At 43.7% G+C, this 21,822-nt stretch overlaps 1 protein-coding gene across 2 annotated transcripts in view; it reads left to right on the forward strand.

Annotated features, from left to right (window-relative positions):
* LOC116394492 (ras-related protein Rab-26) overlaps positions 1 to 21,822 on the forward strand; it is a 78,993-nt gene that overhangs the window by 20,801 nt on the left and 36,370 nt on the right. The window contains exon 1 of one of the 2 annotated variants that reach the window (XM_031867609.1): positions 20,074 to 20,838. The exons of the other annotated variant lie outside the window; for it this stretch is intronic. Coding sequence (XP_031723469.1) covers positions 20,653 to 20,838 — 186 coding nt within the window. The 5' untranslated portion in view covers positions 20,074 to 20,652. Of the gene's footprint in view, positions 1 to 20,073; positions 20,839 to 21,822 lie in introns of those variants that run through there. 2 annotated transcript variants of the gene reach the window in all.

Here is a 21,822-nt window from a genome sequence, read left to right on the forward strand (position 1 = left end):
ACACACACACACACACACACACACACATCTGCTGAGGCACTGATAAGTTAAATTAAAAGTCATCAAAAGAAATACACATATCAAAATCAGCAGGGACATTGCCTTCAGTTGCTACTTTAAGAAGTGAGAGAAGTAATTTCTTTGCAGGGCGACAAATGCGCTCATTATTTGACCAGGCCACGGGTTCATGACCAGACCTCTAGTCATTAATGAAAGTCTGTGTCTGGGGCGGGACTCTGAACAGTCGTCACCCTGTTTTTTCATCTAACACCCCCCAACATCTTTCATTACCAAACAAATCCTGCACATAATCAATGCTCTGTCCCACAACAACCCCTGTTTGCTAACTCTGGACAAGCAAAAAAGTTTGGTTGAAAGGGGCCATTTATAGACGTTTTTGTAAGCTCAAAGAACATTTGTAAATCATTTGGTAACTTCTGAAACACAGTGCCACCCTGCAGTCGCAGTGGTCCATTTGTGCTGCAGTCTGGAGCTTGCTGGTGAACCCAGTTCTAACTGCAAATTGGAGTACAAGAAATGTACACAACACAAGGAAAAAAAACAACTCCACTCTGCATTTATGCAAATAAATCATGTAAGTTAGTGTCTGGCAAACAAACCAACAGTGAGATCACCGGGCTTGGTTTGCCCTACTGGCAAGCAGAGGCGCAGTGTGCAAATACAGGCCAGGAGTTAACCAGTTAACAGCTTTCACTTCCTTCTTCACCTGGCGGGACATTTGCATGAGCATGTAAGGAGGAAGCATCGTCTGTTCCACCTGTCATACTGATCCTTCAGCAACGTTTCTATGGTTTACCCCAGGAAAAACACCTTGCAGACTTTTGCAGCATCACAAACAGAATTGGTCTTCCTGATGATGCTGGATTTTTTTCCCAGATTGTTTGTTTGAGAGCTGTGTATGTGCGTGTGTTTTTACAGCTCTCAGTCCAGAAGGTCAGGTCAAAGGACATGACAGTTGGGCCAGTGGAGAGCAGCCTCTAGGCTAGTGGCTAGAGGCCCCCCCCCCCCCTCCCGCCTACCTCTCTCTTTCTCTCTGGGTGGCCTGCGTTTACGAGCTCCAGGAGCAGGTCATCACTGTGCTGAGAACACTGCTGCGGCAGGGGGACTGTTCCAGGGTCAGCCCCAGAGTAACGACCAGGAATTGTTTTTCCTTGCTGTGTGTGCCTGTGCGCGTCCTTACACGTATGTGCACGTTTATTCTGTGTTTTGTGTGTGCGTCGATTTGGACTTCCTGTGTGCAGCGGTGCGGGGGAGCAGAAAGGGGGATGAGATGACCCTCCACCTCGAACACATGTCCTGGTCTGTCGGCTGATCACCAACACTTCCGCCGGCAAGGCCTCTCTGCTCCTGGGCCTGAGAAATCTCCCGGCTCATCAGCGCTGACATGATCCTCATCGTCAGCATTATTATTATATGTGTAGTTTGAATTGTCGCACAGTTTATATTTGACATGACCAACATTACGATTCTTCTTTTTGGAAGTAACCAAATGACCAAATAAGTACACCAGTCAAAACAAACAACAATAATATACTGAGTTCCAAGCAAAATTAGATTTGAATTTCAGTTTGGCTTGCCAGTTTTCTGACTCTGATTTCTAATGTGAAAAATGAAATGTAAACAATCCACCATGAGTAGCGTATCTCGATCCCTGTTGACATTTTGACCCTCAGCTTATGGGAACACCATCATTCCTGTCCTCTCACTTACAGAGCACTAGTCACTGGCCCAGGGCAAACCCACCACAAGGCTTTCATTGACTACGCCTAATGAGAAGACTATGGTACGACATGCAACCAACATGGAGAGGTCTACTTCCTTTACTCCACTTCTTATCAGCCTGTGTATCGAAAATTATTCAATTATCTACATGTCCTCTTCCCGAGGATTATGTCCACTCCCGGTATAGTGCACACTATTCTACTAATGTGGTTAAATACAGTTAAATTAAATAATCACAGAGGCTGCAATTATAGTGCAGTATGCTTGTCGATAAAGGGGCCTGTCTGTGTGTTAGCAGAGTGCGCTCTTCTCCAAGATCCCAATTCCTGTAATTAAATGTAGGGGTCTGCATTTTGGTTTATTGGATTTATTTTGACTGGTTAGCCCTGGCATTAAATGGATGGGTAAGAGAGAGGTGGTGGTGTGGTGGTGAGAGAATCTGGCATAATGTGTGTGCATGCAATCCTATTGCTGCTATTTTGTTTTAAGAAACCATCCTGAAAGTTTCAGGTCAATAAACTCACAAAGCCTCACTTCATCTTCAGCAACTGCGTTTTACAAACATAACAAACGAAAGCGACTTGCTTCTATGCCTAAATCAGTGCTGCGTATGCGAAAAGCCGGCATTAGTCTGGTGTTTGTGCGCGTGTGTGTGTCGGCAGTGGCATTGGCTGTGTTTATTTTGTCAGGGGTGTCAGACAGATTAGCTGGTGTGTTACAGGTGCTATAAAAGTTGTTGCTTTGGACACGGCTCATGAACAGTGTAATGACTCCAGGCTCATGTTAATCTCACTCCTCCTGGCTGCGTCTTGGGGTGCTGGCCTGTTTAGCTGCCGGACTGGGCTCAGGGCTAACAGGCAAACGGAGTGTTCCAGCATTACGCCTACCGGCAGAGGCCGGGAAACAGGCCAGAGAAGGAAAGAGGGAAGGAGAGAGGAAAAAAAGAAAGGGCGGAACGAAGAACGCATTTGCGACCATAAAGGGTCTGATTTCCTATAAAAATCTTTCGAACCAGAATCCCTTTTCCTCCTTTCTCTATCTGCTCTCCTGTCATTTATCAACAGACAGAGAGGGCTCGAGATCGAAAGAGAGGTTTAGTGCAGAGCACGGAGGATCCCAGGAATATGCAGGAGTGAAAGATTGAAGCAGAAAAACAGTGATGGACTCAGTCCCTCAGTGTGATCTCCTCAGGAGGCGAGGGGGCGGGGGGGGTTAGTGTATTATGGAGTCCATGCTGTTTGTTTTACTGGTCCTTTGGGGGAAATGAACAGAACATTTGTGTTGGATAGGGGGAACCACATGGTCTGCACTTTATTTATTGAGGATCCTCAACTCTTTGAAAGAACATTATGAGTCACAGATCGCTGTCTCTTACTGTCACAGCAGTTCACTGGTGCATTCGTTTTTGACCCAACCTGACGCTTCTCCTTACTCTCAGGAACAGTCGGTGCTGCTGTTGTCTGTCACCATTCTCTAGGCCGTTCTTCTCTTGTTTTAGCTCCTTATTCCCATTTCTATAATCTTAATAAAGTATGATGTGAAAACCTGTACTTGCTCAGTTGGAGAACTGCCAAGCTGTCAGACATGGTTCTCCAATGAGGTAGTGCGTTGGCACAGCCAGCAGACGGGCTGAAAACTCAGGTGTAGTTTAGAACCATAGTGTTTACGAGGCAATACGCTGGTGTAATCCAAGTAATTGTTTATTACAGGCCTCAACCTGTGTAATAAGTAATTACTTTCGGGTGCCCTAGCCCTGTAAAAATCTGTTTTGTTTCCTGTCTGGGTGACTACCACCACAATCTATGCTCCTCCTTCCAAAATGTATATGTTTAACTACACATTGTGAATGATATTACACATAATTACAGTTTTTCTGTGAGCAGCACAGGTATAAAATACATGCATGAGCTATGAAGGATCATTAGAGCTTTGATAGTTCAGAGCTATTCCTCAGTGACACTCCATCGCCTGCACCCATAAAACCCTCGGCCCTGAGCCAGTGGGGGAGGATTTTAAGTGTGGCACGGTGCTCTAATAGCCACTTCCTTAATCAGACGGCAGGACAAATTGTAATCATTAGCACTGTAGTAAGCAACGTGCATGACATGGGTCTGGAAACTCATTAGAGTGAGTTAGCTGGAGTCGGGAGTGAGTGAAGAGAAAGAGAGGAGGAGGAGGAGGGTGCTGTCACACACTCACTTGGGTCTGTTTGCAATCAGGCAGCTGAAGCAGGCCGTTCAATTAGGGCCTAGCTGAGCATTGCACCAGCTTGGACCAACAAGGCCTTGCGTCATCTCCAACCACACATGAATGCAAGCTCTCCGACACAAGTACGTGCACACAGTGATACGTGTGCGCAGTAACCCACACAAACTGTGATTACAGTTACAACAATCACACATGCGCACGCGTACTCAGCGGGGCGCAGATACTGCTCACACTCTGATTCACTCTGTAGCTTTGTTGTCCTTCTGTGCAATGTGAAGATCCTCAGTTGCTGCAACAAAAGGCAGTAAGCTGTGGAAGCAGTGATACCTTTGAATCCTTTGCCTTAGTTCCGTTTTGTAACTCTGCCACTTTACTGTGGTGCGTTGTGCTCAAATATTTGGGCCGGTTTGTCATCTGTTACTGTCCTGAAGTAAAAAAATACATAGATAAGGAACATTGAATACTGAGATCATATTGAGTATTTCTGCTTTTAATTGTAAATGAGGAACCATAAATCTAAATGAAGTTGATAGACTGAAACAAGCATCAGCACACCCGCAAAAGATAACACACACAAACACACACAAATACGGTACACAAAAGCGCAAAGACACACGTGTGCATGTCCACACAGCTGGTCATGCTTTAGCAAAGCTAGCATCTGTCCCAGAAACATCCGTCAGTGCCTCCACATCTGTGTGCTCCAGCTCGAGCCTTTTGCTCCGGCCCCCACACCCCGCACACGTTCCCCTCAACTGGGCTTGGCCTCGTGCCACCCTCCCTTAGTCCTCCAGCTGAGTGATACATGCGCTAACCTCAGACAGCTATACAGTCCTGTTGTCTATTTAAAGTAATTCCAAAAGGAAATGTGATACGGCGGGTTTTATTTGAAATGTCTTTTTTTTTTTGATTGTGGCAACAGTCTAACAGCACTTCTAATGACGCTAATGTGGAGTGTGTTTTCATGGTGACACATGTTCAAAGCTTGTTCCCTGCATGCTCACTGAAGCAGTAAATGCCGCCCGGCAAACTGTGCCTCATCTGTCTATGAAGTGACTTTTCTTTGTAACTTCGGACGTCAGTTGAGGGTCATCATTGATGCGGGCAGATGGAAGCATCACGTAGTGTCTGACACAACATGTGCCGTGTGCAAAGTGCTTTAACCGCAATTTGGCTTGAATTCAGATTTCATTTTTCAGTGTTATGTCTTTTTTTTGGGTGTTATGCCTTCATAAGATGTTGTTGTGTCGTATGCCGTCTTCAGTGATAGCATCATTCCCACCCCCACCTTCACCCCTAACTTACCCCTGCCCCGAGGTCATTAGTCATAAGCATGGAGGGAGGGGAGGAAGGATTGTAAACAGCGCAGAGGGGACAGAGCAGAATGGATCCTATTGTTAGCCCCACAGGCCAGAGGGTGCTGTCTCACCCGGGGAAGTATCACCATTTGGACGATGCTTGCAGCCAAGTGTGTTTTTTCCTGGGTGTCCAAGTGCGTGTGTGTGTGTGTGCTTGTGTGTATCTGAAAGCACATGTATGTGTTAAAGTGTGTCTGCACAGACAGTATCACCACGGCAACTGCTCTTTTTGGTTGTTCATTTCCATCTAGCATGCGATGTGACGCAGCCTGACACCACCACATGAGCATGTGAAACTTGTCGAGAGCTCATTTGTAGACTTGTTGTCTTCCATGACATATCATCACTGTTGCCTCTAAAGGTATTTCCATGTGCGGCCCCGGGAATGTGTTGCATACATGTGTGGGTCGGTCGGCGGGTGTGTACACCAGAGACCGCTTGTCCTAATCTGTATTTATGTACTCGTGGTCAAATTAATACAGATTACTATAATCATATTTGGCTGTGAAATGACATTGATTTCCAGCCAGCTATCTTTCATGCATCTCCGCCAAACCATTCCTCTTCGACTCCCCTTTTTAAATCTGGTCCAGATTGTAAAGGGCCTATCCAGTGAGTGAGCACACCTTGTTTCAGGAGACCTGGCCCTGGGGGGAGAATCAGCCTTTGATAAGTATGTGAGGGAAAAGACTCACCCTGCCAAAATGGCAGCCGCCCTGTATACTGTTCAGCTGGCAAACCAACCGCCAGAGAAGGAGGGATGGGATTGGAATCCAAGCGAAAGTAAGAGTGATTTTTTTTCTCCCAGACCTCCTGTTGCAGAAAGACAGCATGTAGGAACGTGAGGAGAGGAGTGTGAAGAGGCTGAGCTGAACCACCGCATTCTTTCTCATCGTTATCCTCCTCTGATGCATTGTACTCATTTGAATTATTTCTCTTCATTTATATTGGAACAAAACCATCTGTACAGATTAAATCCTCTATACTGTATCTCAACCTCCACAGTATGCAGTGACATATTTGGTTTACCAACTCCTACGACCACAACCTGCGAGTGGTTACATTAACATAGTGACCCAGACCTATCTCTCTGTATGCCTTCCCTTTCCTTGCTGTGTTTTACAGGGTGTTAGCAGTTGTATGTTTTGTTGTAAGCTGAGTCTTGAGTCTGAGCAGAGCAGACCTTGGAAGGGGGAGGCTCCCAGCATGTTGGAGACCACAGCACCACCGGCGCCAACTCCAATGAGACGTGAGCTATAGCTCCGGCTTCCCCGAAATCAAATAACTAATCTCTCCCACATTTATTTACTTAAACACTCATTATGATTTGCAGCCTCTCAATTAATCTATCAGGGTAAAAGGACTTGCTCGCTCTCTTGTCGCACTTGGCGCTCCCTAGACACATGCACAAATGTCACTGATGACTTTCAGACACACACCTGTCACCTGTTTTTCCATTTCCATTTCGGTCTGGATATTTAACCATTAGGTAATTATAGCAGGGCTATAATCATGTAAAGTCATTGTCAAAACAGTTATACTGCGGCAGGGTGCACCATTCGACAGAAGCAAAAACATTCAACAAGGCTACCTATTAACACACACAGACACACACACACACACACACACACATGCTTGAAATGAACCCTTGGTAGCAACAGTGTTACAGCTATCAGAGCCTGTTGGCCGTGTGTTGAGAGCAATAATGGTAACGGCAACGACAGGCTCTGCCCATACTCTCAATTAGGGTCCCAGAGTGCGAGGTGTGGAAAGGTGTCTGGCAACCCGCCTGACCGCAGCACTCAAAGAGCACTTTGTCTGCGCACCTCACACCCACCGTACCTGCTCATGTTGTGGAAACAGCTATATGTTGTCACACAGTTGATTTAATAAAATTGGATCCCCAAATTGAGACTTTTTGTGTTTCAGGGGCGCATTAGTCTCCCCGCCCCCCCCCCCCCCCCCCCCCCCCCCCCTCTCCCTCCCTTTGGCTTTACAGGCATCCTTCCAGAGTAAGAATGAGTGGAGGAGACCAGGAGTAAACGGATACTTCCCCACTGTGAGCCCAGTAGTCTGGGTATGGCAAGAGAAACCTCATGTCCATCACAAACTCATATCTAGCCACAAGCTTGGCTGTTGCTGCAGCTTACAGACTTGTTAAATGATGATTGCAAAAACAGAAAAAAGTTGAAAAGGAAAATAAAGGTATAGCTCCGGTGTTGCTGTGGTTTTGTAAGTTGGTTTTGGGATCTGTGGGGAGCCTGTTTAGTCCCCTGTATCTCAGACCAGTGTGTGATTTATCAAGACACGTGTTTGCAGGAGTGACATTTAAATAATCAGCTCAATAACAAACTGGACTTTCTGGATGCAAGGGAGTTAAATGAGGGGGCTCAGTTTTTACAGTGTTGGTTGCTCAACCAGTGCTGGTTGGGAATGCAGAATGATGATCAAATTGCAACAAAGGGATGGCAGTATTGGAGGGCTGAGCTTGGAAACCATGAAGGTGGTAGCAGAGCTTACACTTCCAAAAAATGGGCATTGATGACGTGTCCTTAAAGGCCCAGAAGCATGAAGCATGAAACATTAAGTTAGAAATGTCAGCTATAGTCCCTGCAGCCACAGAGCATCCTTATCCACCGCTTCATCCCCTGGTGATGCTTCCTGGTTGTGCATGCTTTTTTAGCGTAGAGCCACATCATACATTCTTTGTATTCAAACAACTTTGAGGGTGAAAAAACATCAAGTCACAGTTGGCTGACTTCACAAACTTTAGCCAAACTAATCCAGAACTCTGAATCGCTGCCCACACCTTCAATTATATGAGCAACAAGACAATTCAGTCGGATTATTTATTAATACTGTCCTACATTGTGGAGAACGTGTAGGATGGAGCAGCTCTGCATTTATCTGTGCATTCTGTGAGCGTGACAGATTTCCTGTTGCATGTTCTGATAATATAGAAACATTGTGAACAGATGAAAATCCATTTTTTGTTTTACTCATATTTTTCTGTGCATCCTGTTTGTCTTGGAATGATTTCCTCCATCTTGGAACAATGTTTATAGCTTTGGTCTATAACTCACAACATTGTATGCAGAGTCCATTTGCAGACTCGGTGTAAATACAATGCACATTTTCAGTGTATTTCATATACTGCACAGTATGTGCTTGTTTAGCGGCACAAAAGGTATTATTGTTTATTTTGCATATATTAATGATAATTTCACTATGGTCCACTCTCTGTTTAAATTCAGTTTTACTTGAATATATTATAATGCTTTTTTCTTTCCATACTTAAATGAGTACTAATACTCATTTCAGTATAGGGATGAAAAAGCTTTCAGCTGTGAAGCAATGAAGTCAGATAGCTGTCATGGGGCGGGCGTAAGGTAATGGACAGTGGGTAAACTGGTAAATGCCCTAGTGTCGCGTGTGTTTGTTGACACACCAGTGTATGTTGACTCATAGATATTACCAGGGGACTCACAGCACAGGGGAAGGTGTTAAGAGGTGTGTGCATGTGTCTATGTGTGTGGTGCGGTGGGTATCCAGGCCCCTTAAAGAGGACACATTGTGGTGAGCTATTGATATAAGGGAAATGACCCTTAACTGCTGGCAAGGCTTTCATTGATAACTACAGGAGATTTAGGAGAGATCACATCACACTTTTCTCTTAAATTAAAAAGGTTGTGTTACTCAGATGATATTCACAGATCCATTCCAGGTAGTGAAATTAGAGGCTGATGGAGAGGCGAGACTTTGATCACGTGAATGAGATCAGAAAGATCAGCATTAGTTTGAACGGCCATTTACGCAAACATGATTACTATGTGGTTGCAGGGTTCAGGTATGGTTGTTCCATAAATGGTTTTAAGCTCCCACCACAATTTGCTTTATTTAAAATGTGCTCTTTATACACTTAATATAGCCAGATGCCTGTTTTGGCCAGTGTGTGTATGTGCACTCATACATCACACAGCTATCTTCAGTCTCTTTTCCAAAATGATTTAGACAGGTTCTTGAGGTTAAATCTCGCGGCCTTCGACATGGAGGTTTGCTTCCATAATTACCCTCTGCAGTGTTAGTCGTGTACTTTATGAGTCTGAACTTGTGACCTTAGATGCATCTTGGAACAATTTATGATTTCTTTTCTCTTCCCTCTTGTACATGATAAACATCTGCAAACCTCCCCGGAGCCGACACGCTGACAACTTACAGCGTAGGAGTCTCAAAAAAAATGAAACAGCAGAAATCTCCCCTTTCCTCTCTTCCTCCCTCAACCCTTCCCTGTCCTCTTATCCCTCTCTTCTTCTTCACTCCCATATGTTTCTCTAGTCCTTGGAGGTAGAGAGGGGAGACAAAGAGGGGGGAGACAGATCCTGCTGCACATCTGAGGTTTATTTGGCCTCTCCCTGGGGAGTGTGGTGAAGCTCTGCATCTCAAGGAAATTGCCAGCGCTCTCTGGTCGGCTTGGCACACTCTCAAACACACTCTCACACAAACACTCGTAAACGTATACACACACGCACACACACACACACACACACACACATTCTCCTCAGCTGGCTTTAAGTCCCCCTTCTCCCTGTCAAAGTGGCAAAGTTTGTACACTTTTCTAGACCTCAGTGCCACCATTCTTTGACGCATGTGTCCGTATACTGCACATTATTTCAATGTCGTCCCTTTGTCTCAACGTCAAAAAACGCACTCCCACTCTGGAAACCCCCGATATGCATCCTAAGGCATGTTTGAATAATAATTTTGTTACAGAGCAGGCCTTAACTTGTAGAGGAAAAAAATGTCTTCCAGGAGTCGATGCTAGAAATGCTGTCGACTTTCACAAATCCAACTTTGAAGACTGAATGAGATCTAAATCTCATTAAAAAGAGCAGATGGATGCCACCAAAATGCCAAGCTGTTTATACTCTAATATACAAATACTGTACAGCCACATATTAACACACACACACACACACACACACACACACACATTGTAGAAGGACTGATTTGTCTTTGTTTAAATGAGCAGCATGATGAGTTAAGATACCGTTTTTCTCTTTTTGTCAGATGGACAAGTTAGATTGTTGCCAGTCTTTGTACCTCATCCCCAGACTCATTCGTCTACTTCAGAATCAGGACTCCCAGCTGATGAAGGAAGGATACAGAATGATGCCACCTCACCCCTCAGGCCTTGACTCCTTCCAGCTCCTGCTTCTGAACCCATCCCCCTCTCCCTGCATCTATTCCCCACCTGGCTGCCATTGAGGTTAACATTGAGGGGGGTTGAACTTATAGGATCACAGACAGGTGGCTCTTTTTGCGACCAGGATGTACTTATACCCTGATCCCCAGGAACCCTGACAGGAAGTGAATCGCTGGCCAAGTGACCTCCCCTGGTGAGCCTTCCTGTCCCCGTGTTGCCTCTCAGGAGGAAGGAAGGATGCGGTCTGTTGTCCTCAGGCGCCACTCATTCGCTCTCCTCTCCTCAGCCCGACTAGAACATACAGATTATTGATTCCAGGCTCGTCTCTACTCATGCTTTCTTTTATATTTTCCCTTTTGTCTCTCTCATTTCCCATTTTCTTCTCAGCACCAACTTTATCATTCCTTTTGTCTTTCGTTGTCTTTTCTGTGCCCCTAAGTAAACACTGCAGACATCGGCAAACCGCAACATCCCCGATTACACTCTGGGGGCCAACAAAACACTTGATTTATATTCTTCATTTTATTTATTTCTGTCACTGACTTGTTTATTAGTGTTATTGTTGTTTTATTGGCCATTTGTTTACATTAAATGTCATTTATTTTATGTGGGGGAGAAATCCCAAAGTCAGGCTTCTGGGTTTAGTCTGCTCCCAAATGATGTGCATGCACATTGTGAATTACAGGAGACCATTTGGTGATAGTTAGGAAGAGAGAGAAGGGGACTTCCAGACAGACAGAGAAAGAAACCTCGCTAACAACATCAAACGCTGTTTGTGTTCTGGCTGCAGTTTAAGAACAGGAACTCAAAGCTAAAAAAGTGAGGTCATGGAGAAACTTTACTAACTGCTCAGCGACACTGATAGCAGCGATGTGCTTGAGCAAAAAGACTAGTCTTGGTAACGCATACAACATCCTGAACACATGGTCACACTATTTATTGGATCTGATGATGATGAAGGCTGAGCAGGTGGCTCATTGGTCCGTGTCAATGTTGCAGCCACATAATGATGACATTATCAGCCACATTTTGCTCTGTTTCTCTGTATTTGTGTCACCTTCAGGTGCTAGACAGCGCCGCCATGTTTATATAATGCAAGTATATCAATTTAAAGTCACACAGTAAACAAAAAGCAAAAGGGATATGAGCACTCCTTTATTAGATTGTGTTATGTAATTCTCGTATTAGGCTATATGTCTACACAGTGTTTATTTTTAATAAACAAGCAATAAATAAATAATCAATAAATAAACAATCCTTTGAGACAACTTGGCCTAATTGTGTATTTTAAATTAGATGAAAGATATCAGACTCAGAGAAGGCATTATAATAGAATTTAATAAGATTCAAATTAGAGTAGTCTGTGATATCCTCTATATACAATTAGTTATTAATTCTATAAGATTCAATTATAAATCACCGTTATAGATTGCTTCAAAATGGGCTCAAATGCAGCAGTTCAATGGGAACTAGTTGTCCTTGAAAATCATCAAATCAAACATCGAATTTGAACATAATAAAAAAGGAATTGTTATCTCTTAGACAGCAGAACACAAAGTCATTTTTTTTAAATTTAACTTACAGGTTTTGCAAATTAACAACAAATACGATTTTAAGTTCCTTTGTCTAATCGTTCCCCTGGTGTCTTTAAGAGAGAAATCAAATGGTTTCTTCTTATTGAAAGTGAATCCTATTCATTGTTTAGTAAAATGGAAATATAACACGTTCTAAAAGACTTGGGACACACGAGAGAACAGCAGGGAGAGAGCGTGAAGTGAGATGTTGTGATCCCACAGGTGTTTCTCTACCCTCTATCTATGATGTGAGTCTGCAACTGCATTGCCACCTAGTGGAAGAGGAGGATTTCTCTCGTCAGACTGGTGTGATTTAAACGACTGTATATTCTGTAAACAGAGTGGTATGCACTGGACAAGCTTAGGCAGCATATCTGAGGTAAAAGAATAAAGGCCTGCAAGGTGTCTGCCACCATCATCGCTTTGTTCATCGGTTATTTCAGGTCAGACTGCGACTAGGGCGTTTTCCAGCCAAGCAAATCCATCCATTCCTCCTAAAAACATCAGAACCAAACATCGAGCCAGCGAGTTCACATCTGGAGCTTATGTGGGAGATAGACATCAATATGTCAGGCCTTCAGGCCATAGGAGAGCATCCTTACAGTTGCGAGGAATCAAAAAATCTCATAATGTATAAATCACTTATTGCTAAAGGCCAGAGACACTGAAAAACGTTGTCTCTCTGTTGGCCACAAAAGGAGAGAGAGAAAAAGGAAGGCTGGAGGGAGGGAGGGAGGGTAAAGGCAAGGCGTGGGTTTGTTTGGCCACGTTTTGCTAATTGGTCTCAGTGGTGCAGCTAATGGTTTTAAGTTTATGTCCGAGCTCCGCTGAAAAATAATGGGAACCAATGAAAGGCTAGCTGCTGTGTTTTATGCATTTTCTTCGATTTGCAAGCTAAGGAGGGGAATTTAAATTGCAGAAAATTGAAAATGGAGACTGAAATCACCTAATTAAGAGCCACACATAGCACATCCTGTTACTCCTTCATGTTTTAAACAGATGTTGTGTGAAGTGAATTTGGAACTGTTTCATCCATTACAAGCTGCTTTAGGTTTTCACACCCCAAATGTCAAGCTCACATTTGAAGATCGTTGAAAAGCTTTCATCCACTTTGATATCTTCCATGTCTGTCCCTGTCATTCAACACTATCAGGTTATGAGTGGTTCTTCTCCTGACCCTCACCAGTCCATTTTGTCTATCTTTCATCGACTGTCGCTGAGGCATGTGGCAACAAAGCTCTGCTGTGGTCAGATGGCATCTGTCCCTTCAATAATCCTGGCGTTATCGCTACACATCAAAGATGTAAAGGCTTGCATAATTGAGTTAACGAGTGTGTTTGGGACGTAACCTGATCTTTTATTCCCTGTGAGGAGTGCGGTCACAGTGTGTGACCACAGACAGAGGCGAAGAGAGAGAGAGGGACGGAGCGAGAGGGCCCTAAAGCCCTGCAACAACTGTGGGTTGACGCTGTGGGCCTGGCCAAACGCACAGCGTCCTGGGCCTGTACCAAGCTAATGAAAAAACAACAGAGTGGTAATGCTGGTGCGGCGCTGGGACCGTAGCACCAATGCCCACTGCACAACTGCCCCAGTCAGCACTGGCACTGGCCGCAGAGCCAGTTGTCACGGCCTTAATCCTGCCTGCTGAATGACCTCATCATTCGCCGCTTGCCTCCCTGCAGCTGCTGCCATGGCTCGTTACTGCAGAAGCACCGGAGTGACCTCACCTACACAACACAGACAATCCAATGCAAAGTAAGCAGATACACTGGTGCAGTGCCCAAAACATGCAAAACCTTAGAGAATACAATCACCTAAAATGCAAAAAGACATTTGTCTACTGATGGCATCTGGCCATGCAGAAAAATAAAACCTTTACACAGCGATGAGTCTTTCCAGTCCCGCTTACCCTGGAAAATGCACAGACTTTGCTGTGGGCAGTTTTGATTGGAAATACTTTCAATAAAATAAATTGCCCCAGTGAAAACTGTCCACAGAGAGCCCAGATTAACCAGGGACATTGTTTCTGGGGAGACACATTGCTATTGATGATCACAATGTCATTAACCTCCATTGTATTGGGGTCCCAGGGGTAGTTGCAGAGTGCTATAATTCTACGTCCAAAGCCAGTATCCAGTCCCAACACAGGAAGCAGTGTACTCAACATGTAGCGCAGTGAAAAGGGGTTGTGAAGGATGCGGTGGTGGTGGTGTTGGATGTGCGTCTGATTCCATCATGTTCACGACTCAACTAACCACAACCATGACACAGTGTGAGTTTTTTCTTTTCTTATTTGGGGTTGCCTATTTCTAACCATACCTCAGTCATAATGTATTTGCTGTAACCATAATATTTTACAGATATTAAAAGCATTCTTGTATTGCAAATGTAGCCAAAACTACAACACACAGTGAGATTTATGTTTCTTTGTGATTTGGGTGTGTTGCCCCTTTAACTGCACAAACCACAGCAATTACAACAAAACACGGATGTATCCTGTAAACATGAGGCTAATTTACATATTGTATACATTTGTATGACGGCTCCATATTGCACTCATACCAAACAAGATCAGACTGCTCGGTACATACAGACTAAGTTAACAGGCACAAACACAGATGTACATAGTGTTCATGAACATATATCCACACACAGACACATTTGTGTGTGATGAAAATAAAGAGACACTTGCTCTGTTGGCACCTCCTCCAATCACACACGCCGCCTCCACTCCTTCATCCCAGCTGTCACAACTGCAAAAACTCTACAAATACACACGCACGCTCTCACATATTCACACACACCCACACACACCACTTTTCCTGCTCACACCTTTTCCTGCTCACCATGGCTCTCTCCAGTTGGTGCTTGTATGCCCACTCTCTGCCGCAGCTTGCATGTAATGTGTGTGTGTGTGTGTGTGTGTGTGTGTGTGTTTATGTGTGTATATGCGTGTGTCATAGCCTTTTATTGTCGTGGTTCCAGCTGAGCTCAGACATGTAGTGCCCACCTCTGGTCCTGCAGCATGAGAGGGAAAGTGGACAGTGAGTCATGTTTTATTCTAGCCTCCTCTAAACTGTGGAAAGAAAAATTTCCGGACACCTAAAACTCAATCTGTTCTGCGTCTCAGAGCGGAGAGACGATTGTAATGGCAGTGGGAAATTTAGGCACGCATTGTAGTGAATCTCTGCTTTTTCTCAGCTTTACGCCCCTTTACTTTTTGCCCTATAGCTCGATCCAACTGAATGTTCGGCCATTTGAATCTCATGATCAGTGTGTGATATCACTCCTGTGCTTACTCTGCATGTTTTGGTGTGTCGGTGCACTTAACGCCAAATGTTTCCTGTTTGACAGCAACACCATGTGTGAGGTCATAAATCTGATTGCCACGGAAACAGAATACTGTGACACTCACACTTGCAGGAAGCACCCTGGATTAGCGAGGATTTATGGTTGGGCTTTAGGTAACGCAACCATCCCTTGTGAATGCATCCAGGAACCTCTTTCTCAAAATGACAGGCGTCTTTGCAAGTGGAAACAAAAGCGTCTTGCACCTTAAATAAATCCGTAAAAACGCAGAGCAGATTCAAATTATATTTCACTTAAAGGGCCTATATCCAAATAAATAAGGGGACTGAAATAAGGAGCAGATATTGGGGAAAATTGGGCCTGGTAGCGATTATTATCCTCATTGAGTTTTTCCATCCTGGTACCCTGGCTCAGACTCTTATGTCTGGGTCTTTTAAAGGGCCCGGAGAGGGTTGGGCAGGTATTATTTTCAACACTTCAGATGAAAAACCTGCAACGGCTCTCTGAGGCCTTACTAATACAGACCCCCTGCTGGGTTACAGCGAAATGAAAAGATGAAAAAAAGCCCAGTGACTGTGAAAACAGTATTAAAACAGAGGTGGAAATTGCAAATGTGACACTGAGATGCTGTGATGACGTCTTTGGAAAGGTAATAATTAACGTAGTCACCTTTTTTACGACGCAGAGGAAAGACAATTAAAAAAATTTGTATGATGACCGATTTGAAGTCAGGGCTTGGCTTCATTGGTTTAGCACATTAAAATATGGCAAGTTAGAGCGAAATGATCACGCCAAGGCAGTTTCAAGCCACCAGAACACATTGTTGTTGCAAAGGCACATTTCTCTCCATTTGCTCTTGTACTTGTGTAAGTTACGGTGTATGCAAGGTGAGGACATTACATATCTTACTTTGATAATCAATTTATCAATCTTTGTCTTTCAAGATGGGATTCAGAAGTAGAAAAAGTAAACAAATTATTAAATCAAATAAAAATCCCACCCTACGTTTGAGTAAGATCACCTATACTAGCGGCAGCAATGAAACTGCTATAAATATGAACTGAAATTAAAGTACTTTATGTTAAAAAATGCGTGATAAAAATATTCTCTAATTTACTTCATCCTCACAATTGAATGACTGACTTTGTTGCATGTTTGATGTATTACAGCAATGGTGCCTATAACCTCAGGGAAGAGACCTCTCCAGTGGGTCATAAGGTAAATCTGAGAAATTCAGAGATGTTTAACCAGAACAGAAATAAGAAGAAATGTATTTTTTTTAATTGTATCTATTCAGGACTCTAAAATGACGTAACTGCTGACCCCTTTCACATTGTCAAAAATAAATAAATAATAAATAATAATTTATAGGCGCTTTAAGGGGTTATAGGAAAAAAGGTTGGGAACCCTGCTATTCTGCAATATACAACATTCATTGGTTAACATTATTAATGGTTCAGTGATGTTTATTCTGACATTTTTGGCATAGTCAACATGTAATGCTGTGTCCCTCATTAACTTGATATACATCATATTTTTCATTACTTTGTGATAACTGTGGAGTCAGAAGTAGAGTTATAAATAATCAGGATTATGGAATGAACGTGGAAGTTGATGGATACATCAAATTGGATAACTACCCACCACAAAGGATAATACATTGCAAGTTATATTGTAAAGATACACTCTAGGATTTCTTTTAAATTAAAACATGTCCTCTACAATATACACAGCACACTACAAACAAGCAGCACTAATGCCACTCATTTTCCTCTCCCTCGCACTCATACGCACACACACACACACTTTGTTTCTCTCATTAAAGATGCCTCGGGGAGCGAATAAGTGCCAGGCAGTACCAGTCCACTGATGGCTGTTCTCGCCATGGCCTGACAAACAGGGATACCGGCTGGCAGCATGCCCCCTGCCCCTCCTCACGGCACTCGGGGCCGCAGGCAGCTGAGAGAAAGAGCGGCCAACGGATCAACAGTTGCTGTGACTTTGGTTGAGCGACTGGCCGGGCTGCTGCACGCCACCCAGCCCACATTCAGGGCACCTGACCCTGGGTAAACTGACAAATGCCTGGCCTTTAGGTGCGCCTGCAGATTGACGTGACCCTGACGTTGTTATGACCTCACTGCATCGGGAGCACACACATCCACACACTTACAGCCATGTTGAGGTTTCTTCAAGCACCTGACGAAGGGCATTGCTCTTACACGCACCCACACTTTTCAGACTGTTTGACTTATTGTCATGGAGATTCAGCAGCTCTAAGGAGGCTTGCACCCACTAAAGAGGGCTGTAATTTGCTCCTAATTAAACAGTTAAAATTATATAATTTGAGTAATTCTTCACAGCTGAATCACACAGTTGATCTGCAGTGCACGTCACAGGAAAAAACGCCTTAATTAGATTGCCGCCTTGTTAGCTTAAGCCAACAGCTTGATTAGATACAAACTGCCTCCACAGTTTGTATCCATAGACCGTTTTACGTGCTAGTGCTATATGCTTGTTGGAGCAGACACACACAATCATATATGGTACACAAGTACACATTATAGCCTCGTAATGTACAGTACATGCATCAGGCATATTTAACTCATCTTGACAAGGCTGTTAATTTCTCTGGAACCAGGGAAGGATTCCAACGGCTCTCTCTATCCACGTCCCCTCTTCCCTCCAAAATGCCCAGCTGTTGTCACAGTAGACAGCTGCTTTCATGGTAGAACAAATCTCAGCTGTTGGGGGGGGGGGGGGGGGGGGGGGGCTGCACAAGGGGGTGTTGGTGGATTTTGGGGTTTGTATTCCCTCAAACCAATGAGACACCACTCCCTACTCTGAGCCGAGTTGGGTGGAGTGTGGAAAAATGCTGACAGATAGCAGATTTAGGGACAGAAACCAGAGGCTACGGCTGTCTCTGTATTTACAACCAGAACTGCTCAGAAACCCTGAACCTGGGAGCTCTGGGGTCAAATAAGAGACGTCCCCGAAAAGTCTGTGAAAACTACAGTGTTTGGCAGTCGGACAATAACAGAGGAATAGCATATGCTTGTTGCTTTGATGTTGGATTCATCTTAAATCTTATTATTACATCAAAAGTTTACCACAATGAATATTTACCGCACGAGGATCAGTCGCCAAATCCAGTAAGATGAACATACTGTCAAATATCATCCCCTACACAGACACTCCCATAAACATGACTCACAAGCTGTTGATTGTTTCTTTCAGGATTAGCTTTAAATCTGTTTTATTTATATAATAAATGGAGCTGCCTCTACAAGCCTGGTATTATTCACGCCACACATTGTAGAGGTCAGAGGTAATACAAGCTCACTAAACTCTCCTGTTGTGGGGAGCAAACAAGGTCTCCGGGCTATGATCTTTGAGCATATTCTAATGGTCCCAGACAGCATGACACTTGATCAGAAAGGCAGTTGTATTATACTCAAATTTCATATTGCATAACAAACTAGATCACATGTGGGGGGGGGGCGACCAACAGCATTGTGTTACAGGCCACAGAGGATCCGGGTCTAACCAGAATATGCTGCTGTTCTTTGTTGCAAACGTAGACAATATGTGGACCATGCTACAGAGTGACATCCTCCATGATATAGAGAGACATTTTAATTATGCTGTGAATTATTGCGGGTGTGAGTCACTGAGAGGCCAGTGACCATCGTTTTGATTTTGACTGTTCTGGTCTGATCACAACCAGCCTGTTGATGGAGGCTGAACAAAGCTGCCTGTAAATATGCCGTTTATGATAAAGACTGACTGTATATGGAAATGATTTGCTTCTGGTATAGGTACATGTGATTTCACACAGGCTATCCTCCACCATACTTGACATAGTTTCTTTTATGTCTAAAATAGTGAGCTAATTTGGGAGTAGTTCATATTCAGCCCATTTCATTTTGCAATAATATGTTTTATTAATTGAAGGGACAAAGATGTTCAACACCGAGCCTGCCTTGAACTTTACACTGCTACCCTGGTTGATGTGTGACTTTCTATCTTATGTTCTTGTATCGCCCTCTTGTGGTGCATTATTGAAATCACATCCCCAGCGGGTTCCACAGGTGGCTGCTGCTTGTATTTTCCATTTCCACACGTTTTTTTCTCCACGTTATATAAACAAAGTTCATGCTGTTAGAAACATATTACGTTGATGGCTTACATTGACCACGTATTTGGCATAAAATTACCACTGTGAGTGAATGGAAGGTACCACCTAGAAATCTTACTTTCTGGTTATTAATAAGAAGTGAAAGCCATTAAATGAGTTGTAGAAAGTAAATCATGAATTTGCAAAAGTAGCGATTATAGGGCTTTCGTGATAATAATACATTTAAATATCCACATTTTCTCTCTAAATATATCACATGTGCCTTATTTTTAATATTTAGAACATACTGGTTTATACCATGAACCAAAATATTGCAAGAAAAAAACTCTTGACTCACACCAGATAAGGATATTAATGCAGCTGTTTTTCAGTGTCCTGTGCCCTCATAATCATCCATGATAGCCCTTCACTGGGCTAGTATACAGGTCATACAGTTCCTCGTCACAGATAACGTTAAGTCATGTGGTGAAAGCTGTCACAGTCTCGACAATTGACCCGTACATTCGTCATTGAGTACTACAGTGAGTTTATAATGTGAGGATGACGCACACATGGGAGACGTTTGCCTTCAGGGCTTTCTGCCAGAAAAGGGTTTCTTTGAACCCAAATCATGATATTTTCCTCAACCGAACAAAGTAGGTTTGTTGCCTAAAGCTAAAAACAAGACAAACTTCTCCCATGTGCGAGGCTGAAGGGCTGAGGCTCTTATTATTATTCTTCTTCAGGCGCCTTCGGGCTTCCGTGCAAAGTGCAGCGCCCCTGTGGTCTGATTATTGCGCGCTCAAGGTGGAGTTCTCGGCCACATCACATCTGATTGTTGTCGCCACAACGCACACTGATCGAAGCTCTTGTCCTGCAAGAGAGGGAGCAGGAGCAGGGAGCAGCTGGACAACAACGGAAGCGAGAGCGTGGTTTGTTTTGGATTTGTTTGTTTTTTGCATTTCGGGACAAGTCCACTCTTACTTTGAGTAGAGAAGGTGTCAGAACGTGCGTTCAACGCGCAGGTGAAAACAAATCTCATATTTCAAGTTCTTCGCTGCAGCAACTTTTTAAGCCCTTCGGAAGATTTGTTTAGTTTGCTTTAGTGAAGATTCATAAAGATAGTTTTTGAAATCTTGAGAAATGTCTCGCAAGAAGACTGCCAAAGGCAAAGCCGCGACGCGCAGCCCGTCTGCAGGCAGCCCCACCGGGAAAGGGACCGGGAAAGCTGCGAGGAGCAGCCCGAGCATTGTTCAGATGAACGGAGTGGTCCACCCCAGCAGACCCCCGGTCAGCAGCAGCAGCGAGTTTTATGACATCTCTTTCAAGGTAGGATGCCCGCCGCTGCTGCTGCTGCTGCTGCTGTTGATGATGATGATGTTGATGTTGATGATGATGTTGTTGTTGTTGTTGATGTTGTTGTTGTTGCTGCTGCTTAAAGCCTAAATAACAAACTACAACACACATAAAAGTGGGCTTCAATTTCTATAATTTTACAACCCAAAATAGCTGAGAAATAATGAAGGCGAGGTACAAATTTAAATAAATAATGTCACAGAGGTCACTAAAACTGTGAACAGAGTAGGCCTATACATGACACGTTATATTATCATATAGTTATCATGGACACTTTGGCTTTTGTTTACCTTTTTAGGTGGAAAGGAAGAAAAATACCACATAGTAGGCTAAATCTGTTTGTGGTCTTATTCTTTGCCGGTGTCGTTTTCCTGCTTAGCTTTCACAGGCTTTCGCTTTACAACCAGCTTTTTATTCATTATTAATCAGCAGCGAGCTCCTGACACCAGCTGTGTCAATAATCAATCGATCTTCGAAAGGGTGCACACTGCCATGCGTCGCGCAACTGGTTGAATGCGTCTTTGTCCCTGCAGCACACATCACTGGATTTGCATGAACAGTGAGGGATTTGTGTGCATCACCTAACCATAGTAGGGATATATCTCACCTCACAACACAAACACAGATTCACACCCACTGATTCTCAGTGTGTACTCCGAGCTTCAAGGGACTTGTGCCACCTATACTCCGTGTGTTTGAAGCAGCTGTCTGATGTGAGTGCATAATGTCTTTGCGTGGCCCCGTTTGCAGAACAATTGGGTTGATTGTGCCATCCAAGCCAAAGTGAACTGTAGATATTCTTATTTGATTGTTATTTGTGGGGTGCAAGGACTACCTTGTCTACAGTATATTGCCGCCAATCGCCACTTTCTTCAGTTTCAAACTGAAGCAAGATAGACTGCCAAATTCTTTCTAGATCTAGCTGTTATGTTTATTTTGCAAGACTGGAGGAAATCT

Source organism: Anarrhichthys ocellatus, unplaced genomic scaffold, assembly GCF_004355925.1.
Source record: "Anarrhichthys ocellatus isolate YVR2014 unplaced genomic scaffold, GSC_Weel_1.0 scaffold40, whole genome shotgun sequence".
Lineage (NCBI taxonomy): Eukaryota > Metazoa > Chordata > Actinopteri > Perciformes > Anarhichadidae > Anarrhichthys > Anarrhichthys ocellatus.